The following is an 18,237-nucleotide window of genomic DNA, read 5'->3' as shown; positions in this document are numbered from 1 at the left end:
ACCCGTGCCTATTAATCTAGCAGCAGTACTGAGAGACTAATGTCTTGTAGCATCCCCCAACAGCTCATCTATCCCATCCTCTATCCTGAAAATAGAGGATAAAGACTACAAATTGAGCTCCAACAGAACGACTATCCTATTATCTATTTTTAGATGTCATCCTATTAGAAGAGAGAACCTTCATATTTGGATGATCTCTCTCCATTCTCCAAAGAGATATAGAGGATGTCATATATGGATGATCTAGTGGAGTATAAAAAGATATGAAGAATGAAACTAGTTTAGATGATCATCTAAATGAAGATATGGATGACCCAATTTAGATAAGCTGTTGGGGATGCTCTTAGGTGGATTAAGCTTCACCGCAGGAACCCTAGTTAACCAACAGATCAATAAATCAATTTGCTCTTTTTCAAACGTTCTAACACAAGCATATTAAATTTTCTTTTTCATCCCTGTAGGTGGAATTGTCCAAGCTTTCTTGCACCAACTTGCAAAAATCAACAAAATCATATGGCTGTGCCTCAAGACAAGGGATTCAATTTGCGCATGCAAAGAATATATGATGTCATCTTTTCGCTTTTGTTTATATTTATATGAAAATTTAAAATCCTGAACTCAATTTTAGAGTTTTTTCAGCGTAATTTATTTTTCAATATTGACTTTTAGATTGCTAAGAACATATATAAAAATTCATAAATTATTTTCTGTTTGCAAATATGCCGTTTGTCTTTTTCCGTCAACAAGCGAAAAGATAACCCCACAGTCATCATATTTCCCCCAAGCATTTCCGTTGTATGCAAAAGTTACGTTGGGGGTTTTTAGCCACAGTTTATTTACCGTTGATTAATTGAGGGTTAGTTAAGGAATAGAAAGAAAATGTCGTAAACAGTCTAACTTAGATCTTGTTCTTGGCCGTTATTGTCATTAACGACCTAAGAGCCATCTACGGCTCACCGCATGAACTCGATCCCTCGCATGGCGACGAACCAGTTATTTCCCAAATATCATCTTCCTTTCCTGAACGATGAATAATACTCCCTCCGTTTCATAACGTAAAATATTTAATTTTTTACTTACCATTTATCTTATTCTAAAAATTATAGAAATATTATTTATTTTGCTTGTGACTTCCTTTATTATCAAAAGACAGCTTGTCATTTTTTACATTTATACTAAATTTTTGAATTGAATGTTTAAACGTGCAACCAAAAAAGTCAAACATCTTATATTAAGTAGTTAGTTTAATCCTTAGTAACATACTCTACTTGTTCTACAATTAATTAAACCGTCTAGCTAGCTCATGGTAAAAATTGTTTCCAGAGTAATGATAGTCTGGAAAGATATGTTTTCACCGTCTGTAAAAAAATGTTTTCCGAGTAGTGACACCCTGCAATATTGATAAATTTCTTAATTTTAGTGTCTAGCTAGCTCATGGCACATGCATAAATATTCAATGTTTGATCAATTACATATAGTTCCACAATATGTAATACGGACCAATTACTTAATAGTTTATGGATGACATATGATAAGCGTTATCAACGTTGCATATGAGTCTCTCAATCTAACCACCGGCGAGAAAAAAGCTCCTAATAATAAGAGCAAGATATTATCAAGAACAATGTCTATTTAAAATTGTTTGCCTTTATCCTTTTAACGTGATGATCTAAGACGAATTACTTATTTAACCTTCCACCAAAACTTTAAATTAATGGCTGTCCCATACTTTGAGTACATTTCCTTAAATACTTGTATTCCCTCCTTCCATATTATAAAACTATTTTGATTTGTCTAGATTCATCCATGTATTAATGTATACGTTTTGTATATATGTTCAGATTTATTAGCACACAAATAAATCTAAATAAGATCAGAAAGCCTTATAATATAAAACGGAGTGAATAAATTGTTAGATGCAATGTAACGAAGGGCTCACGTAACTTTCAAGCATAGTAATAAGTCTTGTTTATCTAATAGTCAATTTTACCATCCTTAATAAATTACTTTAAGGTACTAAGTTTAAAAGTATGATAACTGTAATCAGATATATCTCCTGGTAATTTCTCAACTATATTAAAATTATTCTTATCTAACGTGTAACACTTATTTTACGTCATAGTTAACTGAAGATAGATGCTATAAACTTTGGCCATGAACCAAAACAGACCATGGCCAATATCTGTTAATTGGCTGTGTCTCTTGCCATAGTCTGATGTCGTGTCACGCTCTTTTTGGGAGATTAATTGTGAACCTCATGTGCCCACGACGCGATGAATGGTGACCGCATGCATTGCACATTTCCACGTATAAATAATGCCAGAAAGCTTTCGGTTCAGTACAATGTCAGAGAGTGCCGCTATTATATATGGGCATATGGACACCGATTATGATACTCCCTTCGTTATTTGTCGATGAAAGGGAGAAAGATTTTTCTGATTTTCTATAGTTATTTAATGATATAAGTGATAAAATTAAAGTTAAGAATCTGCTTTATAAAGATGTGATAATGGATTTTTACATAGAAATTTCTTTTGTAAAAAGCCGTTAATAGTTTGGTAAACATGTAAAAAACGAGAAAAAAATTTAAGATTAACCTAGTAAAAGAACACATATTGTCCCGCTCCCTCCATTCAATAAATATAATAGGAATGGGAATATATTATAACCCAAAGTGGAGATAATACTCGATCCGTTCCAAAATATCATTTATACTCTTTTTATCAGCAACGAACGCTTTGGACTTTTTTCCACCCCACCTTGTTTCGAACACATAAAACTAATAAAGATGAAGTTTTCTTTTTAATGGACGAAGAGAGTACTAATCTGTACCGTTCTCCTCTGTCAGGTTCTTTAAACTATTATATCAGGGCCTTGTATCTCATTCAATCCAGTGGGGGACATCTCCATGTTCTAAGGGACCAGCAGTAGTTGAGGCTCTTTTGCAGTTGCAGGTGCTTCAGATGAATCATCGATCGATGCAAGAAAAAAGAACCAGTTTCGCTGTTGCTGGTTGGGACAAATAACGCCCACAGACAAGATTCTTTGGACAGGCGTACTTCCAATCCGTATTCCGTGCCGTATTTCTACCGTTATTTTTGCTACGAGACACCACACACACTGGTTTCTTCAAGAGACTACATAACAAGGTCATAATTAAGGCTGACACTTTGTAATTTGCGTGGTTAGAAAAACAAATATCTATACAGCAATTGATCTATAGTTGTTTTTTATGAAAAAAATTAAACGGCATATTTTACATAGAAAATAATTTGTGAATAAATTTTATACGGGTAGTCTTGGTGATTAAAAACTCAGGCTGAAAAATAACCTTTGATAAAAAAACCTTAAAATTAACTTTACTTTTTCGTTTATAAACATAAATAGAAGCGAAAAAAACATGTGCAATACTATGGTCATGAATCTGCATGGGACTGCCACCAATGTGAGAAAATATGGGTGAAAACAATCATAGAAAAACCCCGACACATTTCTGTCGGGATGTTACGATCGACGAGGTACTGGCCTGGCGTCGACCCGCTGAATTAGCTCTTGAGATGACAGTAGATAAAGTAACCCATAGTATGGGGGTGGTGAAGATGGTAGATTTAAACTGAAGTTAAACGGTCTCTCCATGGGACAATCATACAATAACTGAACGTAATTCCGTAAGTTTCATCGTCTATATGGTTGAAGTAGTTTCCCATCGAAAGAGAAAAAACAAAGAAGAAAAATCCTGCCCGATTGAGCGTCATTCCGTATAAATCAGCCATTTCCAATTGTATGGGCCTATTTGGGAGAGCTTCTCCTTTTTAAAAAAACAAACTAAGAAGCCAGAAACTGGGTTTTAAAGCTCGTATAGATTCTCAAAAGCTGGATTCCAAATAACTGCTTTTCAGAATATAAAGCTTCCCAAATAAGGCCATATAATTAAAGTTTTGAGTTTTTTAACACCGTATTACACTCAGTCACTAATTATTAAAGTTGAACAGAGTATGGGTGTAAAAATATGGAGAAACACAGTAAACTCACAATGCAAACAATTCTTACCAAAGCTCAACTTATTTTGAGATGGATGGAGTAAAAAGGAAAAAAAAAACTCAGTGTTCAGAGTAGCCAAACACAAATATGAAGGGCTTGAATCTAAAATCAAAACCAAATGCTTGACAACACAAGGATTTACAATGCCACGCATCACAAAACTGCAGAGTCCAGAGCATGGCCATTGCCACAAAAAAAAAGGCCAGAGAGTACGTACTGTAATACTGTTGGTACACGAGAGAAACGCGCTATCAAGATCTGCACATGCTGTGATGGACCCTGAAACTCACACGGTGACAAAAACACCATGGGAATGGAGACAACAGTCACAACACACACTCACACACATCGTAGATGCTGTACATGGGGGAATAGATAAACACCAGAGCTCGTTTCTCCTTTCCTTATGATCGACCATTTTCAGGAGGAATGGCTGTTTTACTCACTATGCCCTTGCTGAAATAGTCTGCGACGACAGAGAACCCATCCTTTGAACCCCTCAACTGCCTGAAGAAGAGGTCATGGTCTCTGGCATTGTGTTCCAGCTTCTGCTTTGCCTCCATGACGGACCTGTATTCAGGAGCACATTCTGGGCACTCTTTCTCGTTGTCCCCGAGGCAGCGAAGGTGGAAGGAGTGCATGCACATGAAGTGGACCGCAGGAAGATCGAGGGTGAATGTGCACGTCGTGCACTTGCTAAGCTGAAAGACCTTTGCGTTTGTCTTGAGGTCCTCTATCTCCCTTTTCATCAGTTCTGTCTCGTCCTGTATATAAACAAAGAAAAATGTTATCAACTGTCATCTATTTGCTATTGGCTTAATGTAGTTTGTTGCTAGGATGTTAGCTAAGTTTTATGTCATATTTCCAAAAGAAAGGCTCGCACCCATCATTGTGAAGCACTAAAAAATGTATTTTTCATGACAATTATGGCAATTCAAATAGTACATATTTTCTACAAAAATAACAGTGTTGGAAAGCATGTAAGTGGCTGTTTAATCATGTCATACTTAAAAATGCTAAGGTCATCAAACTAAGAGACAATATACAAATAGAACATGTGATACAATCATGCGAAACAAATTGCTGAATATAAGTGAATTTAGACAAATTTGTCCTCACAGACGTTTCTGTTGAAAATCTGGTGTTTAAGTAGATTCATACAAAGATTTAACACATAGAAAGGCACCTTGTAAGACCATATGCTGAAATTTGTGTTAGTACCATATATAACTACAGAATTTGGGCATCAACAATGCAAAGTCCAAAACTAGATGAAAACAATTCAATAACTGTCCTTCTGGAGGTGTTTATGCCAATGGAGCCCTGCCCATGACAGAGTACTTTGATGAAGCATAAGCATCATCTGAATTTCAGCTCGAACATGTTTTAAGGGGAACATATGAACAATAATTCCCTTAAATTTTCTTTAAGCTTGACTATTTTTTGTATTACATTTAACAGAACATAGAGGAAGGCCTTTCAATCTTGGGTTACAGTAAGGATTTTAAACAAAAGACAAGAGGAATGCTACTGGATACTGATTCCCTCTCCTAACTTGTAGTTAAACTGCTATATGAGGTATCATAGTTAAATTACTAACCTGGTACTTATCAATAGATTTCCTATCTTCTTCAATTAACTTTGATTCTTGCTCAAGTTTGCGGGCAATGTAATCCTTGACAACTGAGAGTGTCAAGCATGGATTTTTCGACAATGTCTCTAGCACAACAATGGGGGGCAAAACATCCTCCTTCTCAATATAGGTCAATACCTCCTTGACCTCTTTAGAGCAATCTTCCCCAAGCTCACTAAAATATTTCAACAGATCACCCCAAAGAGATGGATCCCCGCCTTGAGATGAATCTCCTAGCTTCTTACAGCAAGCAATTAGACCCTCATGATCATGAGCTTGCTTGTAGCAACTAATAACTTCTTTGTACAGTTTTAGTTTCTCATACAGAAACAGCAGTCCATCTTTGAACGCATTTGCATTACATATTATAAGAGCAAGATCAAAATCATATAGAGGATCTTCCATGTCAGATGTCCATGCAGACTTCAGCAGTGCAAGTCCTTTACTTTGCCTATCAACAATATCCTGTGAGATATGCATATCTTCCTTTCCCAGATTTCCTTTCTCCCTTGAGCCTGATTTATAGCCATTTGCAACCTCTTTCCCTTTTGTTTCCTTAATATTGTGCTCCTCAAAGCCATTTTCTTGTGACATGGATGGAAAACTTAAATCTTTTGATATATATAACTCCAGAAGGGTGTTATGAATTTCTGTTTGAGCAGGTGAGTCCTTTACTGCTTTTGTATAATTCTCTAGAAATTCCATGAGATATTTTGGGCTGTGTACAAATATGTTTACAAAGTCCATTGGAGAAGGTATCATAAGCAAGCGCATGCTATTTGAACCTCTTCTTGTCATAGGATCTCCACCATCAGTACAGAGTCTCAACAGTATCTCAACTGTCTCAGCAGGTCTATGCTCCACAAGAATTTTTCCATATTCCTTTACAGTAAGACCTGCTTGATTTGCCTCAAGGCTAGATATATACTGCAGTGCCTCATCATATCTACCAAGATCCTCCAGTAAAATCTTCAAATACAACTCATGCCTCCCAGCCTTTTTGGCAACAAACATAGCATGCTCATGATATCCAGCTGCACGACACACTCTTATGGCAGTCTCCACATCAAACTTGATTTCACCTACCCCATCTTCATCTTTGATGAAATGGTTAAGCTTTTCCACATCTTTCAGTTTGGTATAGCAATTCAACAGAAGGGTGGTGTGGTCTTTGGATGCTAATCCTCGATCATGTAACTTCTCTAAATAGTTTGTGAGGTTATAGATGCGCTTTGCATCAAGGAACTTCTGTATAACATATGATGGTTCAAGATGACCAATGGTGTGGATATATTGGGACATGGCCTCATCATATTCCTGTTTTCCATAGAGATGGTCACCATACTTCCTTAGAACCTCAGCAGTTGAAGCAGGATCAGCCTGCTGACTTTGTACAAGATTGATTGCAACTGTATACAGATTTTTCTTGAACAACATATCAAGCTTACTTTCCATGTCTTTCTCTCCAATGCAAAGGATCTTTTTATCACTCATTATCAGAATTATATATCCCCACTCAGAGACCAAGTGTGAAACGTCGCCCACTGGCATGCTATGTGCAATCAACCGATTCTTAAGATCATATACATTAAGAGTATTCTTCCGGCTCCTTTGATCTTCAATGATGCACAGTAAATAGCCCCGAAACCAACCAACAAACTTTTTCTCGCCATCAAAGGCCCAGCAAGGACCTCTACCATCAACTTCATAAAAATACACAGCTTCAGGTCTACCAATAATCAGATCCTGTATAGATGAATATCAATGGACATAAGTATTGCATTTGACCAAGAAAAAAATCCTAGAAGAAAATGTACGGAGATCACAGGAATGAATGCAGTAATCAAATGCACGAGGACAGACCAATGTCTTGTGGCTAGCTTTTGTAATGGTCTAATTGAGTATAATCTATTATGGGTGGTCTATTTGGTTGCCCTTGTTTCCATGCATTATCTCACAATCGTACACTAGACAGGGTCCACAGGGAGATGGCCACGGTCACGCAAGGCGCTAGACTTTGGGTAGTACTCTGACAAGACCCAAGCTACATATTGGTTAGTCAGTCACCACAATTGGCATTGCGTAGTTACCAGGAGCAAAAGTGAGGGGCCAAAGTTTACCAGGAGCAATTTAGTTTATCTGCTACTAAATAACAGCACACTTAAATCTCTTGGGTAAGTTGGGTCAGGTTACTAAACAAGCCCAGAATTACAGAGTAACAAGGAGATTTTTGAAGAATATGTGTATATCAACATGATTAGAGGAACAACAGATGAAGATGCACAAAAGCAGAAGATGAAATCCTTACCATGCGGTCACTCATCGCCACAGCATTGGTCTCGCAACCAATCTGATCGAGCGTTTGCCTCCTTGGTGGATGATCATGCAAGCTGAACAAGGTTATTGAATTAGGAGTTACAGCAAAGAGCTGGTGTGCTTGCCCTTCGAGTCGGAAACCAAGACCAGTAATAGGTGAACTTATGCCATCTCTAGCAGCCTCAACTTGCAACATAAATCGTGTAATACGCTCACGTGCGATGTCACCTTTAATGCAATAAATGGAACCATTATCCAATCCAATCGCAATTAACAGTATAGGAGGGGCTTCTTCTAGAACAACAAAAGATGTAATCTGAAATGGTCCACAAAACATGAAAATTAGATTAGGGATAGAAAAATATGTTAAGTACATAACATTAGTCCCAAAGTTTGCCAGTAAATACTGTAATCTGTAAACAGGAGGATTTACCTTTGCCTGAGGAAATTGCTTAGTGAAGATACGCAAAATTTGAACACAGAAAGGACTTGTTGTACTTGAACCTTCTTCTTGTACTTTATCAAGATCAAAAACTTTTAGACAGATTGCTGATGACTGTGAAGATGGCTGATCATCATCACCAACCGTGATAAGAACATTTCTTTGCTGGTCATTTGTTAAATATCAGTTAGCTTCTATTATCATGATAATACAATATACAAAAGGCATTAAGATCAGTAACAACCAGTACATATTTAGCAGGCAAATTACTGAAAAAAAACAAAAGAAATGAAGCGATTTGTAAATAAGAATACAAGAAACAACGTGGCACTTGCAGCACTATCAGCAAACCAACAACCGAACTTCAGTTATTCTGCGGCATTGGAAATGTTAATACAAACAGAAACCCCGACAATAATCCTTGGCAGGATCAAATGATTCAACAAGTTCCTTACAACACAAATTGTATAGTACAAAAGTTCTGGCATTGTTCAGGGTTATGTGACTATGCATTCAATACTCATGTCATAATTAGTAATTGAAAACATGGCATGTCTTCCTTTGCCCTAATTATACAGGATCCAATAAGGAAGACAAACACTAAAGAGCAAATCCACCGAGGAATTCTACTTGTGCAGGTCCAGATGCGCGCGAGAAGGGCGTACCTTGAGCTGCTGGAGGAAGAGCACGGAGGAGGCGTAGGCCTGGAACCCGTAGGAGAGGCGGAACCCGCGGTCGAGGAGCCCCACGGTGCCGTCGTCGCACCCGACGGCGACGCGGCCCCTGCCGCCCGAGCAGCAGCTCACCCGGGCCGCGATCTCCCCCGGCACGCCGCGCCCGGCCGCCTTCTCCTCGAAGAACTCGAACTTGCGCCACTGGTACATCCCCGCACTGGAGCGCCCGGCGGCGAGCTGGCGGTCTTCTCCGGCGGGATCGGCGGCGAAGCGGCCGGCGAGGAGGCGGATTTCGAGTGGACCGACCCGGATCGGAGACGCGACGTGGAAAAGGCGGAGCTGCGACTGTCCGCAGGCCGGGCCCGGCCCAGAGGCCCATCTCCTTTGGTTGTGGGCCAAAATTTGGGTCCGCGCGAGGAACTTTTCCGGCCCAGATATATGGGTGGGCCAGAATTTGGAATGGTGTAGAGGTGGTCTGGATGGGTTGGGCCTACTATTTTGTTGAGAGAAATGTTAGTCCGTTGTCGGGGATGAATTGCGGCCCAAGCCGAGGGTGAATACTGGTAATTTGATCCACCAGGAGCAGAACAGTAGCAATTCGAGATATCTGAAAAAATAATAATAAAAAAAAATCAACCTTGCTTTAGTTCAAATCCATAATGCTTAGTTGTCATCGTCCATCCTTTTCCTTATGCTTAAACTTATAAGTCAAAATATAAATTTAACTACATTTCAGTTTATTTTGGGATTTTTCTTATTATAGTTTATTTTTTAACCATCGCTTCAAAATCGCCAAGCGGTTATCTGATTGGCGATATCAACGCTAGATCTGAAGCCTAAGTGCCGCTAGATCTAAGGTGTACTTATCCAAAGCCATTTGCGCTATGGCAAACTGTGCGTGTTGGGCCAAGAGTTGTCGGATCTGGATCGATTGGATCCGACCGATGGACAACGAACGGTAGGGCAGATTGATAAATGAGTCGGTTAGAGCTGAACGGAACACCGATGAGGGTGCAAGAGCTAGTTAGACTTTTGGTGAGGTTTTCTGATGTGGTATGCTTCATTTAGGAAGCTGGAGATCGAAACTTCGTCTTCTAGTCTCTATAATTTTTTTTGTTTCATAGTTTATATATGGCACTTAGGTTGTGTACGTTCAAGATGATTGATGAAAAATTATCTGATTTTTATCAAATCTATTTAATGGTGTAAACGATGGACTTAACTCATACAACGTAAAAAATATATATTTTAGAAAGGTAACATAATGAACTTTCATGTAGAAACTTATTTTTGCAAAAGATACACCGTTTAGTAGTTCGGAAAACTTGCGCGTAATCGCCAACAAAAATAATCAAAGAATACTGTGTGGAAAGAATACAACCTAGAATCTACTTTTCTGTAATATTTGGCTACTTATACACACACAGGCGTAGATATGGAGGCAGCATGCCTATATATTATATGAGGAAAAAGAAAACGTACAAGCAAAGACAAACGAGAACTTTTATGCATTTGAAAAAAAAAAGTTATTTCTGACATGCACACGGTTATTCAGTCCAACTGGCCTGTTGTTTTGGCATACCATTTCCTCTTAAAAACGATACGGAGAAATTAAGCACTAGGTCAAAAGTTTGGAAGTTAATTCCATCAAGACCTAAGGCAAGTGTTTTCTTCTTCAGCTGGCTGGCTATCTGAGAGCAGTATAACTTCCCTTTTTTCGGTGGATGCGGCAACTCTTTGCAAGTCTTTGAAAAATCAATCGAAGAGGCCTTTTTTTTGTTTTTTTACTCCAAAATTCAAAGCTACGACTAAGACCAAAATGTGACAAGGGGCTTGTAGCTCACTTCACCGCAGCTTTCAGCTCACATGTCTTAATTAGTGTGACATAGACTCGAAAAAATAAGGTACATCACTGTTGTACTACACTTACAGGGTTCTCACACTAGCTCTTCTAAGACATAAAAAGGCTCTAAAAATATATATGCATAATAGCAAAATACACATATGCTGTTACGGTGTAAGAAAAACCCATCGAGACATTACGAATAAGAAAACTATGTAAAAATTACTTTAGAAAGGATATTTTTATTTTTCTTATTTTCAACCATTGCTTTTGGATCAGAGGGTTGAGGTATAAGATATTTCAATGTGCGCAACAATACCGTTTAAACAGGTCCCACATATGACCGAGTTCATGGAATTGATGGTGGGATTGACGGACTCATATACATAGGTCCCACGTATAATTATTAAATCATAATGTAGGAAGGAGTACTAAGTACAACTTATAAACTTATATATGTTAATTCCCAATTTTGCAATTATTAAATCAGGAGGGAAATATTTGAGACCCAATACAACAAGCTATTTATTTTTATGAAGAATTTGGTAAACCCATAAATTCCACATTGGAAGATCTCAAACACAGACATGATATATGAGGCTTCTTATAGTCCTTGAGAAGGCAGTGAAATATACCATACTTTTTTTAAAAAAAAAAAAAGAAGAGAGAACTGGTACCTTATTATTTCAGGCACTTTACTGAAAAATTTCGCTGGATGCATGTAAGCGATTTATCTTTCCAATTTACATGAGAATTCCTGACTAGCCTGAGTAATTAACGCGAGAACTTATATTTTTCCCCTTTTGATAGGATTAATGGGGGCTTCTAATTAATATAATATATGTAAATATAATACAAAGTTAATTAAGTATATATATCTACAGGGTCCCAACAAAAACTATAAATTTTGACGGCGGTAAGCGACACCAAGAGTACGTATCACATATTCACATACTATATATATATACACGCACGTGTAGGTACGGTCAATATACAGAGATGCTGTGCGTACTTACGTTGTACAAATCTAGCTGGTGCGAGCTGATTAATATAGATGATCTAGACCAATTCACAATTTGGAATCGATCGGTGATGTTGATTTGATTCCACAGGGGAGCATGTATACACTGAATGAGACTCATTTCAACCTTAATTCAACCCACCTAACTTACCTGTACGACCGTTTCGTTTCATCTGCAAAGCTTCCAAAAAGCAAACATTTTCCGTTGCCCTTTTCAACGGCGGTGATGCTACGACGAAGATCACGTCGATATCTGACATACAAAGTCACGCAGCAGCTAGCCACCTTTTAGCTAGAGTGAGTCCAAGCATGCATGCAGCACACAGCAAATTAACACCTATAAAAAGGGCAACGCATCCAGGCCAATTCTGCCAAAACCTCGAGCTGCATGCAGACATCGATCGATCAGTAGCAGTATAAGTAGTTCAGTACGTACTGCATCTGCAATTCTCTGCATGTTTGTTAAGATCACACGTAGAAGCTGATTCAATTAGCAATTGATATATTAATTAAGTTGGAGGAGAGAGATCTAGCTTAATTAGTATCTAAGTAGTTGATTTAGTTATTAGTACCATTTGTGTGTTTCGAATTTGCGATTGGCTACAATGGAGGCAGGAGGAGGTGCTGATAATAACAGCGGCGACAGTGCTGTTCCATCGTCGTCTGCCAAGACAAGCTTCCTCAAGACCTGCTTCAATGGCGTCAATGCGCTGTCAGGTTATTAATTAATGGCTTTGCTCTAACCCATGTGTGTGTCACCTTTATGCATGATCGATGTCCTAATTTTGCACCAACAATGACATGTACGTAAAACATTATGTTCATCCAGTTTCACAAAACATTCGTACCAACCTGACAAAAACATAGACGTATATTAAACCCTTTTTCTAAATGTATAATTTTTTAAAGAAGATAATCTCTCTATTTTAAATTATAGCTATCCAGTACCGGATTTGATACTTCATAGTATAGTGAATCTAGACAGATAGATGTCCGGATTTGTTCTAGCAGAAATTGTTAAATCTGGTAGTAATAGATAGGTACATTTTAGGACATATGGAATAGTTCATTTCCTTCAAAATTCCTACAAAATGTATCTATATATTCAAAAAGATACTAGAAATTAGCTATCGATACGTACTATTTTTTTTTGCCAGGTTTGATTTTGTTCTCATTACTAGCTGGAATTATATGATGTTATCTCTGTTTTATGTCAAAATGTTTTAATCCTTTCTAAATTCATATGTATCCTAATAAATCTGGATATATATATAAAACATAATTCAGGTAACACTAAAACATCTTATTATATAAAACGAAGAGTTTTTAACATGATTTCAAGTGATTTTTAGCCCTGCACCTTAATTTTATAGTGATAATTCAAGTATTTTTAACATGATTTAAGGAATATATATTGATCAAGTTAGTCAGTGACTAATTATACGTGTTGTATGGATGCAGGGATTGGCTTGCTGTCCATTCCTTACGCACTGTCGCAGGGAGGGTGGCTGAGCCTCATCGTCTTCCTCGCCATCGCCGTCATCTGCTTCTACACGGGCCTTCTCCTGCAGCGCTGCATGGACTCCAGCTCCCTCGTCACCACCTACCCGGACATCGGCGCCCTGGCGTTCGGCCGGAGGGGCCGCCTCGCCGTCGCCACGTTCATGTACCTGGAGCTCTACCTCGTCGCCATCGACTTCCTCATCCTCGAGGGGGACAACCTGCACAAGCTGTTCCCGGAGGCCAGCTTCCGGCTCGGCGGCGTCAGGGTCGGCGGCAAGCAGGCGTTCGTGGTGGCCGCCACGCTCGCCGTGCTGCCCACCACGTGGTTCAGCAGCCTCAACGTGCTCGCGTACGTCGCCGCCGGCGGCGCGCTGGCCTCGGTCGTCCTCATCGCGGCCGTGCTCTGGGTCGGGGTGTTCGACGGCGTGGGGTTCCATGAGAGGGGCAGGCTCGTGAACTGGGCGGGCATGCCGAGCGCCATGAGCCTGTACTCCTTCTGCTTCAGCGGGCACGCCGTCTTCCCCATGATCTACACCGGCATGAAGGACAGGAGGAGGTTCCCCATGGTGCTGCTCATCTGCTTCGCCGTGAGCACGCTCAGCTACGGCTTCATGGGCGTCGTCGGCTACCTCATGTACGGCGACTCGCTCATGTCGCAGGTCACCCTCAACCTCCCGTCGGGGAAGGCGAGCTCCAAGGTCGCCATCTACACGACGCTGGTGAACCCGCTGACCAAGTACGCGCTGGTGGTGGCGCCCGTCGCCGAGGCCGTCGAGGCGGCGCTCGGCGGCGACGTCCCCAAGAGCCGGCCGCTCCGCATGCTCGTCAGGACCGGGCTCGTCGTCGGCACGGCCGTCGTGGCCCTCGCCGTGCCCTTCTTCGCCGACGTGGTGGCGCTCACCGGCGCGCTGCTCAGCTGCACGGCCACCATGCTGCTGCCGTGCCTCTGCTACCTCAAGGTCCGCTCCAAGATGGGGTACAGGAAGCCGCGGTGGGAGACGGCGGCCTGCGTCGCCATTGTCGCCGTCGGCGCGGCGATCGTCGGGCTGGGCACATACAGCTCCGTGAAGCAGATCGTCCGGAGGCTGTAAGCTAGCTCGCTAGCTAGGCCTTTTTACGTAGCGTGCATGCATGATCAAGCTAGGGGTATATAATTAAATTAATTAATTGAGTGATTAGTGATTGTATTAGGATTAATAATGATTAAATACTCTAGCACATACGGTGACAGATATAGGATAGAGGAGTTTTCGATTTTGTGATGTGGAGCACTGGAGCTAGTGGATCTGTTTTTTTTTTTAATTTATTCATTAATAAACCAGAACATCTCCATGTGGATGTGGTCAGTGGAATGAATATTGGTTTGTGAACGCGTCGATCGATCGTCTATCGCGAGCGAGCGCGCGCAGGAGGGATGTGCGGTGGAGTGAGACGGCGACCGAGCTGCGGCGGGGCACCGCATCCTTGCAGCTAGCAGTAGCCAGCGCCGGGTCCGAGACTCAGGTCTCCGGTGATGGCTTGGATCCGGTCTACGGGATGACCAGATCTTGCAAAAAAAAAAAAAAAATCACTTTTGTCTTTGATGAAAAGTTTGATTTTTTTTCTTCCGTCAAACACGTGCATAATATATAAGGACCGAGAGGAGAGGATATGTATGAGCTTTTGGACGGTGTGCACGTCTTTAGATTATCATCTAACAATAGTAACAGGATTTGATGGATGAAATTAAAATTTTTTATTTAGGCGGACAAAAAAAAAAGGTTTTATTTTTTTTGTGGAGACCGGTGCAAAAGCCCCGGTCTGATACACGACGCGTGGATATATACCGCTTTACACCCGCTCTCCACCAAAGTTCCTTCCCCAGATCTCGGAGCTTCGTGCCGTTGATATTGGTGACGTGTTTGACCTTTCTAAAGACGATGTTTGTGTGCCTCACATATCCGGAACAGTAACGGCAATACATCATCGTTGTAGAGCAAAGCTATTGCTACCTGATACCCCCTCCGTATTTGAAATGGATTTTATGGCATATATTTAACAATTCATCTCGCTAAAAAATATGATGTAATTATGTGGAGATGTAAGTTAGTTATAATAATATAATTAGTAATATATCCAACGCTCTCTCTTCTCTCTCCCAGTGGAGCTAGCGCCGCGTCGAGGGAGCTTGGCACTGGGTCGGGGGAGTACTCGAGCGGCGCGGCAAGCAGTCAGTCTGTACAACGGTGGAGCACGACAGCACTTTGGGGCGCGGCGGTGCTTTGGGCAAGAGACAGCGGAGGGGGGGGCGCGGATCCCGACGATGGCCGGGTCAAGAGCGGCTATCCCGGTGATGGTCGCGTCCCGCGACGGATCTAGGGGTATCTAGGGGTACGGCGGCACGTCTGTGGTGGACAAATCTAGGGGCGGTGGCCGGCGTCGATGGGACCAGGTTGGGTGCGGCGGCGGTGGCCGGCCTCCACGGCGACAGATTGGGGGCGGCGGCAATGGTACGTTCCGGCGCCTCTCTCTCTCTCCTCTGTCTCCCGTTCTCTGACAAAGCTACATGTGCTCTCTGTAGGGCGCGCGTGTCTCTGCAGGGGCACGGTTCATAGCTCGGTGGCACGCCGACTTCGACGTGATGAGCTAGAGCTCCTCGTCACGTCGGTGCCCCTCATAGCACGAATCGGAAAATCCGTGACATTTCTCGCTCCTATTTCTTTTATCGGATGTGATCTAGCTTTTTCACTTCATTTAGTTTCTTCCACTCGTGCGGGCACACAAACGACGGTGGCTTGACGGTAATAACCAAAATCTCGCGAAAAGAAAGCGACCAGTTGAGCCGTACGCAAGCAGCGGTTGATGCGACGGCGGTCGCGACAAAAGCCACGCACGACGGACGACATGGGCGATGGCCGGACTGACCGTGTTGTGTAGTGGCCTCCGTACGCCGGACGCACACGACCACCAAGAATCCCAAATTAATTAAAGAACTCGAGCTAATTAAAAGCCTAAAGGCCCCTGAACGCACGTGTACATCGACGTGCCGGACCACATCGATCCGCTTTAGCTAAAGGCTAAGCTTTCATTTGATCGAGCAAAGCGGCCGGCATCCACCGGCGCCGGCCATAAGCTGGCTTCTACTACTACTCTCATATGTTCTGGTATATTTAACACAGTTAACTTTTAGACATATATTTAAAAATTCATTATATATAATATAATATATAATTATCAATTTTTTTTATGATTTGATTTATTTCTAAAGTAACTTTAACAATAACTTATAATTTTAAAATTTGAATATGTCCAATGGTTAAATGCAGATATAAAATTTAATGACATCAAATAGAAAAAAATGGAGGGAGTACTAAACATGTACTTTCCGTTTCACAATATAAGGTTTTCAAGCTTTGTCTGGATTCATATGAATGCTAGTAAATAAATATATATATATATATAATATACATTCATCAATTGATGAATTTAGACAAGGTTAGAAAGTCTTACAGTATAAAACGGAAGCAGTACTTCCTTGCAGGGGTGGATAGGAACAAAATTCGGTTCAGTTATATAAATTTGAAACAAAATTACATTGTAAAAAATTTAAGACGTATAAATTCAGTTCGGTCTTCGGTCATATGACGATAGTTTGAGGACATAAAAAATTTCTAGTCCACTCTTTATTACATGTTTTGTAAAGTAAATAACAAAAGATAATAACAAACTACAAATGATGCACTAATTTAACGAAGATATATAGTATCAATCATGGTGGTTCTTACTTCCATCTTATACTCCAAATCACTAGGATTAAGGTAGCAATGTGGTCTCTTTTTTTCTAAATTTTGGTTAAGTGGTCATCTCAGCTAACTGAAGATGATGACCGGATTAATTTGTGTTAGTGAGAAGGCTAATCGAAAATTTTGGTTTCTCAGTTTTGGTATATTTTTCTTACTCATACTCTCCCTGTCAAAATTATAACTATTTATAGGTTGTTCAGTTTTAGTTACTTTATAATTAAATTGTAAATTTTAAATTAATTAGATTTTCTTTTTATCCTCCTGACTAGCTACGACATGATTGAAATAATAAGCATCATAGAAATGAAAATACAAATACTTAATTATATTACAAAAAATTAATCTAAAAATGCTGATCATACGTTAGAACGGAGGGCAGTAGTACATGTTACATATGCACGGCCAATTATATATCTAAAAAGAAATGCACTGTCAATTAAGCAAAGAATAAATCGATCGAAGGAACGAACGATCAATACCATGGGCTGGATAAAGGTGGTATAGCTAATGGCATGATCGATCTGTACGTGATCGATCGATATGATCTCCTTCAAATCGGTAATATAATAAAGCTGGTAGGTAGTAGTACCACTGACCGGTACACCTGACCGACTCCGTTGCATTTTGTTCGAATCCTTTGAGCAGTTGCTCTTCGATCTGTGTGTAGCTGCTACAGATTGTGCACAGAAACTGCGACAATGGTGCGGAACAACTGTACAAGGGATCGACCCACGACGATTGATTATTCGTTGAAACACACATCGAAAGTTTGGCGAAATGGGCTGTTTTTTTAGACGACGATGAAGGTGGAGATTTTCTGATTCTTTATAACCGTTTAATATTATATAAAAAAATAGAATTAACTGTTGTACAGTTGAATAAACTTCTTCATATTCATTTTAAAAGGAAATATATTGTTTAATAGTTTAACAATCTTAGCCGGCGCGCACACTTGTAGTGGAGTTCGCATGTCGCAGTGTCG

The 18,237-nt window shown here is 40.4% G+C and overlaps 2 protein-coding genes across 2 annotated transcripts; one reads left to right on the top strand and one right to left on the bottom strand.

The window, feature by feature from the left end:
* Nucleotides 1-4,079: 4,079 nt before the first annotated feature.
* LOC102710113 (vacuolar protein-sorting-associated protein 11 homolog) lies at nucleotides 4,080-9,380 on the bottom strand. The gene is made up of 5 exons (XM_006652146.3): nucleotides 9,098-9,380; nucleotides 8,424-8,597; nucleotides 7,983-8,306; nucleotides 5,642-7,420; nucleotides 4,080-4,805 (listed from the first exon to the last, which is right to left on the bottom strand). The coding sequence occupies exons 1-5, from the start codon at nucleotides 9,314-9,316 to the stop codon at nucleotides 4,446-4,448; spliced, it is 2,856 nt and encodes a 951-aa protein (XP_006652209.1). The 5' UTR covers nucleotides 9,317-9,380; the 3' UTR covers nucleotides 4,080-4,445.
* Nucleotides 9,381-12,575: 3,195 nt separating this feature from the next.
* Nucleotides 12,576-14,564, top strand: LOC102713901 (amino acid transporter AVT1I-like). Its single transcript, XM_040523180.1, has 2 exons — nucleotides 12,576-12,687; nucleotides 13,432-14,564. Exons 1-2 carry the CDS (start codon nucleotides 12,576-12,578, stop codon nucleotides 14,562-14,564), a joined length of 1,245 nt encoding a protein of 414 aa, XP_040379114.1.
* The last annotated feature ends 3,673 nt before the right edge of the window (nucleotides 14,565-18,237 follow it).

The sequence above is a fragment of the Oryza brachyantha genome, chromosome 4 (genome assembly GCF_000231095.2).
Source record: "Oryza brachyantha chromosome 4, ObraRS2, whole genome shotgun sequence".
Taxonomy (NCBI): domain Eukaryota; kingdom Viridiplantae; phylum Streptophyta; class Magnoliopsida; order Poales; family Poaceae; genus Oryza; species Oryza brachyantha.
Note: the sequence above shows the minus strand (reverse complement) of the source record. Positions and strands in the feature narration are given on the sequence as shown.

Coding starts and splice junctions, on each gene's coding strand:
- LOC102713901 (XM_040523180.1), top strand. CDS start 12,576: ATGGAGGCAGGAGGAGGTGCTGATAATAACAGCGGCGACAGTGCTGTT. Junction 12,688..13,431: donor TGGCGTCAATGCGCTGTCAG/GTTATTAATTAA, acceptor GTATGGATGCAG/GGATTGGCTTGCTGTCCATT.
- LOC102710113 (XM_006652146.3), bottom strand. CDS start 9,316: ATGTACCAGTGGCGCAAGTTCGAGTTCTTCGAGGAGAAGGCGGCCGGG. Junction 8,598..9,097: donor TCTTCCTCCAGCAGCTCAAG/GTACGCCCTTCT, acceptor ACAAATGACCAG/CAAAGAAATGTTCTTATCAC. Junction 8,307..8,423: donor AGCAATTTCCTCAGGCAAAG/GTAAATCCTCCT, acceptor GGACCATTTCAG/ATTACATCTTTTGTTGTTCT.